Source organism: Oryctolagus cuniculus, chromosome 13 (assembly GCF_051225735.1).
Source record: "Oryctolagus cuniculus isolate XC-2025 breed Fujian yellow rabbit chromosome 13, ASM5122573v1, whole genome shotgun sequence".
Taxonomy (NCBI): domain Eukaryota; kingdom Metazoa; phylum Chordata; class Mammalia; order Lagomorpha; family Leporidae; genus Oryctolagus; species Oryctolagus cuniculus.
In genome coordinates, this window is record NC_142879.1 from 106,605,298 (window position 1) to 106,623,381 (window position 18,084).

Here is an 18,084-nt window from a genome sequence, read left to right on the forward strand (position 1 = left end):
GCAGGTATCCCAAGGTTGTCCTGACCACTGCGCCCGTTCTGCGGCGGCTAGGAATTCTTAAGTTCATCTGTCTGGCCTCACCCAGTGCTGCCAGGAATAGCCAAGCATAGCTGTAAGACGGCGACTCCTGACCCAGTGCTCTCCCACCCTCCCGGTCACAGAGCCATCCCTTTCCCTGCAGTGGACGACAGAGCTGCCCTTCAGCCTCATACTATCACATCTGACATTAGGGGAGAGACAGTTGGAATGGCTTCCTGGGTACCAGCCATGTCCCCAGGGGCCCTGGCAGTGACATCCACATTGGTGCTGTCCCTGGGGGTCCATGCAGGCCCCTGGGTTCTGTAGATGGGGTGCCTTCTGCACAGCAGTTTTCTTTAGGGGCTGGGGGTCTGCAGTCAGCGTGCTTTCATGGCGAGCCCTGTGAGAGCTCTTTCCTGGGGCGCAGAGAGATGGCTGAGTTGTCCTTGTGTCCTCATGGGACATGCTGACCTCCCAGAGACCCTGCGCCTCGTAACACCACCCACCCAGGACGGGTGGGTCTCAGGGGGTGGATGTTGGAAGGTGTGACACATTCAGTACCTGATTCAAGGTAGGCCAAGTGCTCTAGCCCCTGTATACCTGGCCACAGTGATTGGGGGCCAACACATAGATGTGTGATCCAAGCCAGGCTAATCAAGTCTCTGCTGGAATCGGAGATAGACCCCTTCCTGTTAGGTGAGAGGTGAGACCGTGAGCCAAGAGAGGGAGGAGAAGCATGGACAAGAGAGAGTGCCCATCTGTCCCTTTTCTGATTAGTGCACACGGGGTACCTGTCACTTCTCAAGAAAATCCTGATGGGAACAAATGTTGAAAAGAGTGCCTGGGCTGGGGCCAGCACTGTGGCGTAGCAGCTAAAGCTACCACCTGCAGTGCCAGCATCCCATATGGGCACCAGTTCAAGTCCCGGCTGCTCCACTTCCAATCCAGCTCTCTGCTGTGGCCTGGAATGGCAGTAGAAGATAACCCAGGTGCTTGGGCCCCTGCACTCATGTGGGAGACCCAGAAGAAGCACCTGACTCCTGGCTTCAGATCGGCACAGCTCTGGCCATTGTGGCCAACTGGGGAGTGAACCAGTGAATGGAAGACCTCTCTCTCTCTCTGCCTCTACTGCTCTCTGTGCGTGACTCTGACTTTGAAATAAATAAATCTTAAAAAAAGAAAAAGGGTGCCTGGGGCGGGCACTGTGGTGGAACAGGTTAAGCTTCATAGTGGAGTGTGAGGTTCAAGTCCCAGCTACTGTGGGCTTCCTTCCATCCAGCTCCCTGCTGATGCACCTGGGAAGTGGCAGAAGGATGGCCCAAGTGCTTGGGCCCCTGCACCCACGAGGGAGACCAGGATGGAGTTCTTGGCTCCTGGCTTCAGGCTGACCCAGCCCTGGCTGTTAGGACCATTTGCGGGGTGAACCAGCAAATGGAAGACCTCTCTGTCATTCTGCCTTTCAAATACATAAATCTTTAAAAAGAAAAAAAAGGGGCAATATCACCTTTAATGGCTACTGAGCATCCCCCTCGCAGGGTCACATCTATGAATTTTTTCAAGCATTCTTCTATGACTGGAGTTTAATACATCATAAATCATGCTGTGATAAAGCCTTAGTCACACAATGCGGCGTGCATTTCTGATTATTTCATTAAACTTGTGCATAAAACCAGGTCACCGTGGAAGCCTTTGCTGCCGTAGCACCAGATTCCCCCACCAAACAGCAGTCTTTAAGGTATACTGCCGACAGCTGTGCGTGGAGGCACCCCTGTGTCTTCATGTTGTCACCACCTTCAGGTGTGGTCGCTGTCTCTTTAGCATGCGTCTCAGTTTTATGGGCGAAAAGTGCTAACTCATTGTTTTTGTAGTTTGCGCTTCTTGGGAAAAGTGGGTCATTCTTCCCTGGATTGCCCTCAAGTTCTAGAGTGTTCCATGCACGCCTGGCTGACTGCTGACCGACTGACGCCGTCAAAATGCTGGCAAGGGGCTCTCGCCATCAAAGGGCCTTATCAGAACATGCACTGCCAGGTTTTTTTCTTAAGGGAATGGTGTTTTCATTTTTAAAAATATTTTCAGTTTATTTGAAAGGCAGAGAGACACACACAGAGATGGAGAGATCGTCCATCTATGGGCTCATCCCCCCAAATTCCCTCAGTAGTTGGGCCAGGCTGATGCCAGGACCCAGTAGCTCCATACAGGTCTCCCATGTGGGTGGCAGGGACCCAGCCATTGGAGCCCTCACCTGCCGCCCCCCGGGGTGTGCATTAGCAGGGAGCTGGGTCAGAAGCAGAGGAGCCGGGACTCAGCCCAGCACTGGAGTTTGGAATGCAGGTGTTACAGAGAGGCTTTGCAGAGAGAGAGGTCTCCCATCCGCTGGGTCACTCCCCAGATGGCTGTGTTGGCCAGAGCTGTGCTAATCCGAAGCCAAGAGCCAGGAGCTTCTTCTGGGTCTCCCATGTGGGTGCAGGGGCCCAAGCACTAGGGCCATCTTCTACTGCTTTCCCAGGCCACAGCAGAGAGCTGGATCGGAGGTGGAGCAGCTGGGATTCAAACTGGCGCCCATATGGGTTGCTGGCACTGCAGACGGCGGCTTTACCCACTGTGCCACAGTGCTGACCCCAACCCTGGATTTCACAGGGCACTTTAAGACTCTTCCATGATCCACCGCCCAGTGCTCTACAGGACAGACTGAGGGCGCACCTGCTGGCTCTCCTTGGGGGGGGGGGGCTCCACCCAGGTGCCTCGTGCTGGTCGTCCCGCCCCTTCCATTGAGAGCAGACTGATGCCAGCATGGCATGGGCACAGGTAGAGCCCATGGGGTGGGGGGAGGCTTCCAGTGAAGGAAGGTTCTAGAAGCAGCTTCCGGGCCCCTGCTCTCCAGGTCCAGAAGCCCCTCTGCTTGTGCGCGGAGTGAGCGTGGCACAGCCCGAGAGTGACTGAGGCTGGAGCTGTCCCGCTGTGGCAGGGAGTCAAGGAATCAGGGGGAGGGGCTATTCCTCCTTTATTTGGGAGGCAGAGAGCTCCCATTGGCTGGTTCACCACCCAAATGCTGACAGGTGTCACAGGCGAGGGGCCAGAGCTGGAAGCCCAGGACCCGAAGGTCTGCCATCCAGGGTCACCCCGGCAGGAAGCTGGAGTCAGTGGTAGAGCTGGGCGTCAGACCCAGGCACCCTGACGTAGCACACGGGCGTCCCAGCCGGCGACTTGACTGCCCGCCAAAGGCCCAACCTGGGAGTTTGTGTTTCATTTATTGATTTGAAGTTGTTACCGGGCGGCACTGTGGTACTGTGGGCTAAGCCACCCTAGTTCCACTGGTTCATATCCCAGCTGCTCCACTTCTCATCCAGTTTCTGGCTGATGCACCTGGGAAAGCAGTGGATGGTGGCCCACGTCCGTGGACCCCTGCCATCCAGGTGGGAAACCAGGATGGAGTTCCTGGCTCCTGGCTTGAGCTGTTTAGGAGAGTGAACCAGCAGATGGAAGATCTCTCTCTGTCTCTGTCTCCTCCTCTCTCCCTCCTCCCCCTCCCTTTCAAATATGTAATTATTTATTTATTTGAGCGAGAGAGAAAGCTCCCCAAATGGCCCTCGTCGGGCCAGCTTGACGATTTCAGAAGACGCTGGCTGTGGGACACACGTGGGCGCTCTCTTCGCTTCAGCCCGTCTAGGGAGCCAGGCCCCACGTCTGTGGGCCACCGTCTGCCCAGTGTGTGCCTTCTCATTGTGAATCCCAGCCTCATTTCCCTCCAGCTCACCACCCGCTAGCAGTCCAGCCCCCAGTGGCAGTCCCCACCGCTGCCTGATTCCTGCTGTGAGCCGGGCTGTGCCCAGGGCTCTGGAGGGTTCCCCTGCCCGAAGCACACAGCCCACAAGCGGCACAGCCTGGATTTGAACCCAGGCTGTAAGCCCCAAAGCTACCACCTTCTCCCTGTACTGTGCCGTCTCCCCAGAGACAGGTGCTTGCCATTGCTGTGTGCCTGGCTCAGTAGCATCAGGTGCACTCAGATGGTTTTCGTCTTGTAGAATTTGGACAATGAACCTGCCAGACAGCAGCTGCCCACGGCCCCTTCCCCAAAGTGCCTGGAAACCTCCATCCTTACCGTGTCTTCTGTGAGCTTCCCTATCCTAGATAATCCATGGAATCCCACAGGACTCGTCTTTTTGTGACTACCTGTTTCATTCAGCGCCGTGTCCCCAAGACGCACCCATGCTGTAGCTGTGACAGGATTCCTTTTAGAAGGTTGAGTAATATTCCGCCATCTTATGTCGGTACCCACTTCTGTTCATCTGTTCTGAGCGTGAGTGTTTGTGTTACTTCCTCCTTTCGGCTGTTGTGAGCAAGGATCCTGCTTTTTTCCTGTAAAAAAAAAAAAAAAGATTATTTATTTATTTGGCAGGCAGACTGATTGTCCATCCATGGTTCACTCCCCAAATGGCCACAACAGCTGGACCTAGTTCAGGCCAGACCTAGGAGCCTGGAACTCCATCCAGGTCTCCCACGTGGGTGTGGGGGCCCAAGCACTTGGGCCATCTTCCGCTGCTTTCCCAGGTGCATTAGCAGGGAGCTGGATGGGAAGTGGAGCAGCCGGGACTCGAACCGGCTCTCCGACATGGAATGGCGACGTCGCCAGCAGCAGCTGTTCTGCTGTACCACAGTGCTGGCCATGTCGAGTCTTTGGGGCAGACATGCAGAAATGGGATCGCCGGACCCCTCGTTTGCTCTGTTTTCAGTTTTTTTGAGGAAGCTGCACTCTGTTTTCCAGGGGCTGTGGGGTCACGGGTGGGTCTTCGTCCATTCCCGGGCTGTGTTTGCGGCACAGTCGGGTCCATGCACGCCGTTTCGTCCTCTTGCGTCTGAGGCTTGTTAGGTGCTTCCAGAGCCAGCCCCCACTCTAAGATGGGCTGTTCTCCCTGGACCCACAGCCTTCCCAGCATGCCGCTCCGTGCCCTGTCCATCACGACCCCGCAGGGGCTGATGAGAACGGGCACTGTCCTGGGTCCTGACCGTGGTGCACTCTGCACTCTCCAGTCCTTGGCCTCTGAGTTTCCCCCATGGGTCTGTGGCATCCTCCGCAGCCACTCGGCCTCCTCGGCTCCCGCACACAGCACCCCGACCCCCCTCTTCCCAGGCTCCCCACTCTGTCTCCTCCACTCAGAGCCCGCTGCTTCTGCCTGGCTCTGCTCCCCGTGGTCATGGCCTAAACACTCCAGCACAACAGTGGGGTTCCACACAGGCCCCCTCCCCGCTTCTCTGTCTCTCTGGGGGCGCTGCTGAGATCTGCCGTCTGCCATCGCAAAACTATGGTCACATTTCTCCTCTTTGCTTCTCTTCTCCTTAAGGCAACAGAGTCAATCTGATAATCTGATTTTTTTATTCCATCTTGGCAGGTAGCAGAAGTTACGGGAGTTTATCCAAGGTAATATGAAATTTTAAAACTATGACAATAAACATCACTTCCTTCAAACTTTAAAAAAAAAAAAAAAAACCAAGGTGCCATGGTAGGAAATGATTTCATCAACTCTTATGTTAAGGATATCGTGTGTGTGTGTGTGTGTGTGTGTCTTCTTTGAAGATTGGTTTATTTATTGGAAAGGCAGAGAGACCGAGGTCTTCCATGTGCTGGTTCATTCCCCCAAATGTCCCCAGGCCAGGCTGAAGCCAGGAGCCAGGAACTTACCCTGGTCTCCCGTGTGAGTGGCAGGGACTGAAGTACTTGAGCCGTCACCTGCTGCCTCCCAGGCACAGCAGCAGGAAGCCGGGTCGGAAGTCGAGGCTGGGACTTGATCCCAGACACAGCCATATGGGATGCAGGCGTCCCAGGCAGCAGCTGGGCCTCCACAGCACCCACCCAGATGTCAACGGATTTGACAGCAGATGAGCTTTGCGTAACCAAGCGGAAACGCTGTGAACTCTGGATGCCTGTCTGAGACTCCTCAGCCCACGGCTGCCTTCTGTGTGGGTTTTAGCTACAGCTTTGACAGTCAGTGAATACTGTTGGATCCGTTCGTGAGTGTGCACACAGTACAGTGAATTTGGGTTGAACTTTTCCCACCATCCCAATTCGCCAGTTGTTTCTCAGGGTCCCCAGATGGGTCCTCGCCTGTGTCCCTAAGTGGTTGTCCCATCAGCCACAGCCACCGCTGAGCATCCGGCACCCCCCTCGCCAGCCCCCACAGCAGCCCTGTGTTTCTGCCCGAGAAGTCTCATCCTGGGTCATCGGTGAGGCCATTGCCTGTCATAAGAGCACCCAGGTGTGTGGCAGGGGCCCTGCCCCAGCTGCTAGTCCTGTGGAACCAGGGCAGGCCTGGGTTTCTCGCAGGCACAGGGGTCCTCAACGATCCTGAACTCCTGGCCTCACCATCCTACATCCTCTCCTCCTTTGAAAGCTTCACCCAGAGGAGCTGGATGGAGCAGGCATCCCTCTCCGTCTCCATCTTCCTGCTACCCCCATTCCATCAAAGTCTTCCCGCCCCAGCCCCTTCCAGTAAACAAAGCCCAGTGCTCCTCAGCCAGTGGCAGGGGCACACTGTTGGCAGGGGGTGGAGGGAGAGGAGCAGGCGTCCGTGTGCACAAGCAGGACCTGGATGCAGCACAGAACAGCCGAGTGCTCTGTGCCGTGGCACTGTGTGGGCGGGGCTGACCTGCAGAGCACAGAGGTCATGCGTCTGGAGGCTCAGACTCAGATCATCCTGCAAAAGCCAGACCCAGGTGAGTCAAGGGAGCGTCGCTCCCAGCCCTGGCCCCGTGGTCTCACTGCCTCCGGGGTCCCCGAGCGTCCCCTGCGCTGTGATCCTCAGACACACGGATGGCGCGCAGACTTTGCCTGCTGTCTGTGCACAAAAACATGTGCTCGTGGAGGCGTGGCACTGCTGCTGCGGAATTTTCCCAAGACCACCCAACGCATTCACACGCGGGCTGCAGCTTTCCAAGCCCCGGCCTCCAGTGGAGGAGAAAAAAATAATTCAGAGCTCGGCGCCCCACCCAGTTCTGAAGACATGACTTAATCCTGAAGGAATTTGCAAGCTTGCCCTGCCAATCAGCATGCCTCCATCAAATAAGCCAGCTCCTCCTCTGGGAAACAACGCGGCTCGCGGAGCCCTCTGTTCTCTGCGCGTCTTATGTACGTCTTGTTCGAGTCTCGGTTAGAGGCCCGGGGAAGTCCGAGCAGAGCCCGTGCGTGTAAAAAGTAGTCGCAGCAGATGATGATGAAGGCCCTCCGTATGTCTTCCCTTTTCTGTGTCTTTCACATAACTGCATTTCCCCCAGCGCTGTTTTCTACCTAGAGATATTACTAATAATTTCTTGCACATGGAAAACTTGTTCTATGTTTCACAGTGCTTGCATATGTTAGTAGTTCCTTACATTAGCTCTTTAAAAGATTTATTTATTTGAAAGGCAGAGTTAGAGAGAGAGAGGGAGAGCCAGAACCATCCACTGGTTCACTCCCCAAATGGCCACAGCAGCCACGGCCGGACCAGGCTGAAGCCAAGAGCCAGGAGCCCTAGCTGGGTCTCCCAAGTGGGTGCCGGGGCTCCAGCACTTAGACCATCTTTTGCTACTTTCCTAGGCACATCATCAGGGAGCTGGATCAGAACTGGAGCAGCCAGGACTTGAACCGGCGCCTGTATGGGATGCTGGCACCACAAGTGGTGGGTTTACCCACCACGCACAGTGCCAGTGCCCTTTGGTTAACTTTCGGGAGCAGATGTGTACTGCCTTAGTCCCTTCAGACGGCTATCACATAACAGCACAGCCCGGGTGGTTTTCTGGTGGCAGAAGTGTGGGCTGGGGAGCCCAGGCCAGGGTGCCAAGGACACCTGCTCCTTGTGTCCTCACAGCGGGCAGTGGGGGGGGGCGGCTCCCTGGGCCTTTTCTCTAAGGGCCCCAATCCTGTTCATGAGGGCTCCACCCTCTTCACCCCAGGCCCCACCTCCTAGGGTTTCCTAGGAGGCGTTGGAGCCCAGCGACCACTTTCCAGGTGAAGTAGAGGAAGAGTCAGGCACAGGTGTCCAGTGAGTGCTCAAGTCATTATGGGGAGAGGGGTCATCATTCCTTTCCTTGTATGAGCCCATCTAAGCTGGACCTCATTGCGTATTCTTAGGTCAGGTTGTTCTGACTTATGTGGACAGCCCAGTGTGTTAAAGGTGTATACTAGATGTGTTGCGTTGCTTTGCATGGCGGGTTAAACTGCTACTTGGCATGCCCACATCCCACTATTGCAGTGACGGTTTGGATCCCAGCTCCCCCACTTCCATCCAGCTCCCTGCTCATGCACTTCCTGGGGGGTAGCAGGTGATGGCTCTAGTACTTGGGTCCCTGCCACCTGTTGGGGAGACCCAGATGGAATTCCTGACTCCTGGCTTTGGCCTGATTGAGCACTTGGCCATGGAGGGCATCTGGGGAGTAAACCAGTACATGAAAGACGTGTGTGTGTGGGGGGGGGGGGTGTTCCTCTCCCTCTGAAACTCTCCCTTTCAAATACACAAATCTTTTAGAAGAAAGGGACAGGGGCTGTGGCATAGTGGGTAAAGCTGCCACAAGCAGTGCCGGCATCCATATGGGCACAGGTTCGAGTCCTGGCTGCTCCACTTCTGATCCAGTTCTCTGCTGTGTCCTGGGAAACCAGTAGAAAAAGGCCCGAGTCCTGGGACCCCTGCACCCACATGGGAGACCCAGAGGAAGCTCCTGCCTCCTGGCTTTGGATCGGTGCAGCAGTTGTGGCCATCTGGGGAGTGAACCAGTGGATGGAAGATCTCCCTCCCCCTCCCCCTCCCCCGGGCCTGGCGCTTAGTAAGTGCTCATTTAAGCATCTACACTTTGTGGAGCCTGAGGCTGGAGTACAAATGGAGAGCCACATACCGTTTGCTGAAGTATTTATGATTCTGCACTGTTCCAGTTTTGTCCATGTCTAGGAGACTGAGAGGAGCTGGCCTCGTCCAGGCCACAGACCAGAGCGCGACCATGTGTGTGCTGGGCAGGGCTGGGTGTTAGCTGGAGACCAGGGCTCCCGCGGGGGCACTGGGCCCTGCCTGAACTCCGGGGGTGGGGGTGGGGGTGGGTTCCCTGGGCAGCTCCTTGGGGCGCCGGGACGCAGGGGTTTTTCTCCCACATTTCTCTCCTTTCAGTCTCAGCTGACCCTGACCCTGCCATTTGTGAGCCGAGACGCGGGAGGCAGCACGGTGATCCGGGGAGCCTGGCCTGCAGAGCCCCTGTGCTGGGAGGCTCGGCGTGGCCACTGGGCAGTAGCAGCCCCTCTGTGTCCGGCTGCCCCAGGGAGCTGTTCTCTCTTCTGCCACCAGCCCTGCCCACCACACATTGTGCCCTGCCCTCATGTGTTCCTCTGGCACAGTTCCCTTCAGCACAGGCTGGTACAGAACTTGGGGGGCGGGGAGAGGAGAAAGAGAGAGAAGATTTTATTTATTTATTTATTTGAAAGGTAGAGAGAAAGGTCTTCCACCCACTGGTTCACTCCCCAAATGGCTGCAATGGCCAGAGCTGCGCCGATCCGGAGCCAGGAGCCAGGAGCTCCTTCTGGGTCTTCCATGAGGGTGCAGGGGCCCTAGGACTTGGGCCATCTTCTAATGATTTTTCAGGCCATCAGCAGGGAGCTGCATCAGAAGAGGAGCAGCCAGGACTAGAACCGGCACCCATATGGGACACTGACTCCACAGGTGGAGGCTTTACTCACTAAGCCGCAGCGTCGGCCCCCGCGTGCATCATTTTAAAGACAGGCATTGCTGAAGTCTTCAGGGTCCCCCCGACATGTCCCAGAACTGCTGCTTGTCCCGCTCCATGATTTAAAAGCAGAATTTGAATCAAAACAAGAAGTCATCCCAAGGCTGAAGACAGAAGGCTCTCCTGGCTCAGGCAAAGTCAAGTCCATCCCAGCCTCCTCTCCTTTCTTTCTCTGGGGGCCTCCCTGTGAGCCCCGCTCCCTGCAGCCTCTGGATCCCCTGTGCTTTGTCTGCTGGGCGGGGGCGGGGGCGGGGGCTCCTGGCTCACCTGTCCCCCTGTTGGAGGCTGGGAGGGGTCAGTGAATGCCAGTCACGGTGGGGCAGTATGTCATGGTCATGGCACAGAAAGCTGCTTTGTCTCCAAAGAAACTCACGTCGCGTTTGCAAAGTGCAGCAGGCTGGAGGTGGGAGATGCAGTGCAGATGTGTGTTGTCAGATGAGCTGCGCTGTAGGGAGAACAGGCACTCTGTGTGTGTCTGTGTGTGTGTGTGTGTGTGTATGGTTTATTTTTCCTGGTTTCAATTGTGAACCTGGCTTTAAAAATGCATGCTTCACCATTCATCAAACTCATGACTGATATTAAGACACCAATAATTTGTGTTTTCATATGCTGAAAATGTACTTGGTTTTTTGCAATGACATTTTTAAAAAATTATTGAGAAGGGGCCGTGGTCATGACGTACCAGGTAAAGCAGCCACTTACGATGCTGGCATCCTCTGTGGGCACCAGTTCTGAGTCCCGGCTGCTCCACGTCCGATCCAGCTCCCTGCTGATGGACTTGGAGAAAGCAATGGAAGATGGCCTGAGTGTGTGGGGCCCCTGCCACCCACATGGGAGACCTGGATGAAGCTCCTGGCTCCTGGCTTTGTCATGGCCCAGCGTTTGCCATTGCGGTCATCTGGGGGAAGTGAACCAGCAGATGGAAGATCTCTGTTTCTTTCTCCCTCTCTCTGTAAGTCTGACTTCCAAATTAAATAAATAAATGTAAAAAAAAGTCTTTTCATCTCCCATGTTGTTCAAGGCAGCTTTGTTCCTGTCCCTTGATTTAGCTTTATAGATATTTTCTCATATGTGTTTGCTTATAGTTTTGATTTCTTTTTTAAAAAGGTTTAATTATTTGAAAGGCAAAGTTAGAGATAGGGAGAACGATCTTTTGTCCACTGGTTCACTCCCCAAATGGCTGCCGCAGCCAGGGCTGGGCCAGGCCAAAGCCAGGAGCTTCTTCCAGGTCTCCCACATGGGTGGCAGAGGCCCAAGCACGTGGGCCATCCTCTGCAGCTTTCCCAGGCCATTAGCAGGGAGCCGGGTCAGAAGTGGAGCAGCCGGGACTTGAACCAGCGCCCACAAGGGATGCCAGCGTCACAGGCTGTGGCTTTACCTGCTACAGCACTGGCCTCTGCCTCCTCCTGGCAGCTTGCACCCTCAGGGTCGGGCCGGCGGAGCAAGATCTTAAGACAAAAGCAACTGCTTGTGAGGACTAGGTGTCTCAGGTGGGTGGAGCCACACGCGCCAGCCTCCGGAGCTGAGAGCGCCCGCGCGGCTGGCCAGGGCTGCATTCTCAGAACCTCCCGGGCTGCCTTGCGAACCCCCCGATCCGCAGAGCAGGCTGCTGGGGTGCAGAAGCAGGTGGCATCCGGCGCATGCTCAGAAAGCTTCCTGGAAGAGACGGCGCCTGGTGAGCCTCGGGGAAAGAGTCCGATTCTCCACGTGGAGGAGGACGGCGAGGGGTGGCGTGAGTGGTCACCAGCCAGGACTCGCAGGACACGGCGGCACCCTGTGTGCTCAAGCTCCCTTCTTACGTCCCTTCTTACTTCTCTTACGTCAGCGCGACATCCTCATCGAGGTTTTTTGTTGACAAACAGTGTAAATCTATTTTTATTTCCCTTAATGACAGTGTTGTGACATAGGGGGTTGACCAACTCCTTACGATGCTGGCATCCCAAGTCGAAGTGCCAGTTCTAGTCCCAGCTGCTCTGCTTGGAGCTCTGATCCAGCTCCCTGCTAATGGCCTGGGAAGGCAGCAGAAGATGGCTGAAGTGCTTGGGCTCCTGCACCCATGTGGGAGACCTGGAAGAAGCGCCTGGCTTCGGCCTGGCCCAGCCGCAGCCGTTGTAGCCATCTGGGGAGTGAACCAGCGGATGAAAGAGTGCATTTACTTGCTGTCTCTCCCCTCTCCCCTCTCCACCTTCCAAATAAACCTTTTTTTAAAGATTTATTTATTTATTTATTTGAGAGTTACACAGAGAAGGAGAGTAAGAGAGAGAGAGAGAGAGGTCTTCCATCCGCAGGTTTACCTCCCACTTTGGCTGCAATGGTTGGAGCTGCACCAATCTGAAGCCAGGAGCCAGGAGCTTCTTCCCCATCTCCCACATGGGTGCAGGGGCCCAAGCACTTGGGCCATCTTCTACTGCTTTCCCAGACCACAGCAGAGAGCTGGATGGGAAGTGGAGCAGACAGGACTTGAACTGGTGCCCATATGGGATGCCGGTGCCGCAGGCGATGGCTTTACCTGCTATGCCGCAGTGCCAGCCCCCCAAGTAAATATTTTTAAAAAGTATTCCAAATGTATGAATTCATTTGATCTTTCTAGCAATCCACTAGACAATAAAGTATATAAAAGTCATGGAGAAAATTTTTAAAATGGATCAGAACATGGGACTTGCATGACAAGTTATTAAAAATTATTTAAAAGCAATGATAATTCTAACAGTGTGATTTGGGAGTTGGAATAGACAGGTTAGGTTAATTAACTGGATGTGTGTTAGGTTAATTAATGTTGGAATAGGCAGGTTAGATTGGACAATTATAGAAACTTGTATGGGAGAACGAAGGCCCTGATAAAAATGACATTTCAGACTAACAGGGAAAAATAATAACTCGATAAATGGTGTTGGGACAGTGGACTCTGTCCACACTTGGAAGATACAGATTCCAGATGGGTTCAGGACAAACGCAATATTAAAAAGATGTTTCTAACTCGGTCTCAGCAAAGCCTTCTCAGGAACACTTGCTTGGCAAAACGCTGTGTGGCCTTGAACGTGTTATTTAGCTTTTGAGTGTCTTGCATTTGTTTTTAACAACAACAACCATCGTTGGAATAAACGTTCAACAGAATGCAGATGGTAGCGGTAGAATGATTTGGAAACTTACTTTGATCTGGTAGGGCATGAACCGCAGTGGTTAGCTCAAACTTGGTGCTGGGCAGTGGGACCTAGTTCTGCATGTGATTGGTTTATTCAGTGGGCCAGGGGTTTTGTTTGTTTGCTTGTTCGCTTACTTGCTGTGGGGGTTTGGTTAGGGAAGGGTGATGCACCACACACAAACACAGAGAAAGTGAATGACCTCAAACACGAACGGCATTTGACGAAAAACTCTGAGATGGTAGCAGTTGAGACACCCTCAGCCCACACCGGAGAGCCTGGGTTTCCTGCCCGGGTCTGGCTCCTGACTCCAGGTACCTGCCATGGAGCGCCTGGGAGGCAGCCGCTGACGGCTCGGTGGCCTGCATTCCTGCCGCCCACACGGGAGGCCTGCATCACAGGTGGCTGGGCAGGGGGCCGGCGGGCGGGAAGTCACTGTCCTGTTTCTCCCCTTCTCAAGTCCAAAGCGGGTCTTCTAAGTGTGGTTCTGGGCCTCGTGTTCCCAGAACGGCAGACTCTTCATTGTAGGAGGCCTCAGGGCCTGTTAGACTTCCGTCCACCTCCGGCGAGGGGGCTGAGGCGGCCCCCGGGTCTCAGGGAGCCAGACCCAGATGGCTCTGCACTGCAGGCCTCCAGGTAGGGCTTGGCAGCCAAGCCGATAGATGCCTGCCCCTCTCCTGGGGCTGTCACACCCCCACCCCAGGCCCTGGCTCTGGCTGTCTCTCCATTCAGCCAGGCACTGTCCCCATCATTTTGCTTCCAGATTAGGGTCATTTATCCTGTGTCGCCCCAGGCCTCCCACTCCGCACTCAGGCCCTCCCGCCAGCCAGTCGGGCAGCTTTGCCTCAACTTCAGGTGCAGGAGAGGCTCTCGGTAACCACAGGCAACCGTGGTTCCCTACCCGGCACGCGTGCTATATTTGTAAGGCGCGATCTGGCCTCTCACACTGGGCAGATGGGGAAATGCGCGTGCAAGGTTTTCTTGGGCGGTAAAATATCATCTTGCTTTCTCTCGCCCCTTTTCTGCAGAACGATCAGTCCATGGGCGAGATGCAGATCATCGGAGGAGAGGATCTCTCAACCCTGGCTGGCAAGGTGGGTCCATACGCTCGGTAATCGCGGTGATGTCTGGACAGCCGTGACCTTCGTCTCAGGACAGCACTGGCCCTCCCAGGCCTGCGAAGCCACGCAAATGGATGTGGCAGTCCTTCTAATAACTGTTCCTTTCTTTTTTAAAAGATTTATTTATATATTTGAAAGTCAGAGTCACCGAGGTACAGAGAGAGAGAGACAGAAGAGAGATTTTACATCTGCTGGTTCACTCCCCAGATGGCTGCAACAGCCAGGGCTGGGCCAGGCCGAAACAAGGAGCTTCTTCTGGGTCTCCCACATGGGTGCAGGGGCCCAAGCACTTGGGGCATCCGCTGCTGCTTTCCCAGGTGCATTAGCAGGGAGCTGGATTGGAAGTGGAGCAGCCGGGACTTGAATTGGCATCCATATGTGATGTCAGCACTGCAGGCTGAGGCTTTACCTTGCTACGTCCCAACACCGGCCCTGTGACTGCTCCTTGCTGAATATCTCCTACCAGAAACCTTCCTGGACCTGATGCAGACCAAATCCTGCCTCTCCACATGTCCTTCCCACCCATGTCTGACAACAGCAGCCCTCGGTGTGCCTTGTTTTCTTCCTTATCTGTGCGCCTGCAAAAAAGTGGGCCTCCCTGCCCCTGCGTGGGACAGTTCTGCAGGCCCACTGACCTGTGCAGCATTTAGGGAGGGAAGAACACGGAACTTCCCATGAACGTGCTTCTCAGCCCTCGACCTCTTTCCTGTTTCCTGTTAAAAAAAGAATGCAGCCTGCTGGATTATGGGGAGACACTCCCAGTTTTGACTGGGCGTGGCAGGCCTGCCAGTGCCCCCGCAGCTTTGTGGAAGGTCTGTTTGGAGCCTGGCTGTAAGCACTTCTCTCCAAACGGAGAGCTGCTTTGTGAAGCCCGAGATCTCTGTGGAATGGAATTCAAGATGTGCGATTGCCGTGAACAAGAGAGAGCGGGGCACGATGTGTTCACGTCCACCTGTGCTGACCTATTTTGTATTCAGTGTCCCTGCACAGCTTCAGCTTTCTAAGGCAAAGGGATCCGTCCAACGCGCAAACTCAGTCTCTCAGGCCTGGGGTGGTTGCTGTCACAAAATGCCCCGGATGGGGAAACAGGACAGCAGCCGCGTTTGATAAAAACTCGCGTAATAACTTCAGGAGCCACTGGGACTCTTCCAGGTGTTAAGTTGCTCCCCAGTAATGAATTCGTTCCCTAAAATTTGGAATTGACATGTTGATAGGAATGCATCACTAGGCCACCGTTTGATGTGACTACAGCGAGTACACAGTCACTTCCTGGAGCGTGAAAATACTCACAGGGTCTCCCAGGAGTTTGTAGCTTCGAACAGCCCTGGCGCGCGTGGCCTCTGTAGGAGAGGTCATTTTAGCATGGCGTCGTGTGATGTTACCTTCCGGCTTGGTTTCCCAAGGGAAACACCTTGCCCTGTGCTTCTGCAGCGAGGGCTGATGCAGGCAGGCGTGGCTCTAAGATTCCACAATAAATCCAAGGAGGAAATCGGCCTGGGGGACCGTGGTCCTGCTCTTCTTCCTTACAGACCCAACTTCCATCTCGTTGGAGAGTGAGTGCGCTCAGCACGGCCCCTTTCTTTGAGAGTGGGAGAGCAGCAACGCAAGCTCAAAGCTGCGGGTCAGGGTGCCCGGGCTGTCATCAGAAGAGAGCGCCAGGAGCCAGTGTTCAGCAAGACACCTCTCGGGACGCTGGCATCCCATGGCACAGTGTCTGGGTTCAAGTCCCAGCTCTGCGTCTAAGTCCAGCTTCCTGCTTAGGCACACCCTGGGAGGGAGCAGGTGACGGCCAAGTACTTGGGTCCCTGCCACTGGTGAGGGAGACCAAGATGGAGTTCTTTGCTCCTGTCTTCAGCCTGGCCCAGCCCTGGCGGTTGCGGGCATTTGAGGAGTGAACCAGCAGATGGAACAGTGCAGGCTCACTTGCTTGCTCTCCCTCTCTCTCTCTCTCTCTCCCCCTCTGGGTTTGCCTTTCAAATAACAAAATAGGCAGAGGGGCTTCTGGGTACAGGGGTCCCAGGAGGACAGAGGAAGTGAAGGCTGAACCCAGCTGAGCATGGAAGACCAAGAGAAAATTCCACGGAACGCTTGGGCCTGCCTTTTCATGAAACAGATGAGGGCACTTGTGTGGCCTCTCCCAGACAGGCCGTCCCCCGAGAGTCTGAGTGAACTTGAATTTCGGTCAGCGGCCAGGCTGCGTCCATCGTGCAGAATCCACATTCAGAATGTTGCCATCATGCCAAGTCCACTTCTGGAGAAGAGTGGGAGGGAAGAGACTCCCGTCCGTCGGCGGCTGCTTGGTTGGACAGCAGTGGAAGGCGCTCTGAGACCCCAACGCAGACGGTGCTGGGTGGAGGGAGCCTTGCACACCGCCCCCTCCTCCTGTAGTTCACGTCCGTCGCGGCAATCACTGGACAGACCTGCATCTGGGTCATGTTCTCGCTGCATGCATGCTCTGACGGCACCCAGGGAAGGGCTCCAGTGGGTTCTCCCAAGGAGGCCTCCTGGGGGCGGCGATGATCATAGAGAGGACATGAAGCCTCCTGGGGACCAGCAGGTCTGGAAGGAACGCAGAGGAGAGAGAGGAAGAGTGGGATGGAATGGAGGGGAGAGGAGGGGGCAGGTGGTAGATCGGAGGAGAGGAGTGGACCAGAGGAAGTGATAAGAACAACCTGGAAGTGTCCATCGGGTCTGGCTTGGAGAATACCTTGGGTGTGTCCACGACGAGTTAACTGACTCCGAGGCGCCGAGGGGAGCTACAGAAACAGCAGAGGCGGATGCCGTGTGGAGCCGCACGTGGGGCCGGTGCATCTCGTGGGAGGGTGGGAGTCTGAGAGCGAGGGACAGGAAACGCAGGTGCAGCCCGCGTGAGCACTAGAACTAGCTGAGCAGCGTCCGAGCGGAAGCCGAGGAGTGGAGAGGCGTCCCAAGGAGCCACTGCAGTTACAAGAAGGCGGGTGGGCTAGAACGAAGTATATCCAGCATGGGGAAGTCATTCACCCGCATTCCTACCACACAGCAAAGTAGACAGGACCGGCCCCACAGCCTGTGTAACTTCTGGGAAGCCCCTGCAGCCTGGGAGTGAAATGTTCAGAGCAAGGAGGCTAGACAGCGCCTCTGTGCTGCACCCTTCTCTCCCTCTCTCTTGCTTTTCTTCCTGCAGGCCCAGCTGAGTCATGCCTCTCACTAGGTCACTGCCATAGCATAAAAGGGAGCCCCTGGTGCTGGGGTGGAACAGGCTGCTCAGGGCTCGCTTAGTTAAGAGCGGTCCCTCTGTGCGTCTGCGCTCGGCCTGGTGAGCAGCGTTGATTGAATCCTGGCATCGCCTAAAACGCGTGCATCCAGGAAAGCAAGACGATTTTATTCCAGCGTCAAGAGGACTCCCCGGGAAGGAGGTGAGCAGGACCGAGCGCGTGGCCACGGCCCCGAGGCTGGCAACGGGAAAGCACCGCAGTGCAGGTTGAGAGCAGGGTTTCGGGAGCCCTGGCCGGCCCCAAACATGCTTCTCATCCAACGGCAGAAGGAGGCATCGGAAGCTACCCGAACGCCCCCACGCTGGCTGCCTCTTCGCCACGCCTGACCAGGCTGGGAACATCCGTGGAAAGTGCCCGCCTCGGGAGTTCTGGCAGCTCTGTGAATTATCCCTCGAAGCAAACACGCTGTGCCTCCCTCCGGCTCCCCCACCTGCAGAAGTGACAGATGCGCACCTGACACGCACTGTGCCAATCACTGTGCCTGGCGAAAGGCTTAAAGCAGGAACTGCTCGTCTCCATTTGCATTGTTCCTTCTTCTTTTCTGGCTGTCTTTTGCGATGGGAAACCCAAGGCTCTGAGATCAGAATCCTGCAAGAGTGAAGGCCGGGTGATTCCCCATAGAACGCCTGCGCGTTTTGCTGATTTCTGGGAGGAAGTGAGCTAGGTGTGATGAGATGACTAGGACAGGAACTGGCAAACGACGCCGACGCGGTGATGAGAGTTATTATCAGATTGAAAGTGTTCGAGAGGCACAGTGTGTTCTGAGAAAAAAAAAAATGTTTCCAAGGCTGCCCACTCCAAAAAAAAAAAAAGAAT

The 18,084-nt window shown here is 55.3% G+C and overlaps 1 protein-coding gene across 17 annotated transcripts in view; it reads left to right on the top strand.

Annotated features, from left to right (window-relative positions):
• PRTFDC1 (phosphoribosyl transferase domain containing 1) overlaps positions 1 to 18,084 on the top strand; it is a 90,897-nt gene that overhangs the window by 60,879 nt on the left and 11,934 nt on the right. For 11 of the 17 annotated variants that reach the window (XR_016219877.1, XR_007909775.3, XM_089312434.1 and 8 more), the window contains 2 exons: positions 5,406 to 5,434; positions 13,922 to 13,987. Coding sequence is in view for 15 of the 17 variants with exons in the window: in XM_089312434.1 (XP_089168560.1) it covers positions 5,406 to 5,434; positions 13,922 to 13,987 (95 nt within the window). In the remaining 2 variants the exon portion in view is untranslated. The remainder of the gene's footprint in view (positions 1 to 5,405; positions 5,435 to 13,921; positions 13,988 to 18,084) is intronic. The other 6 variants (XM_089312436.1, XM_089312442.1, XM_051821004.3 and 3 more) reach the window with 1 other exon arrangement.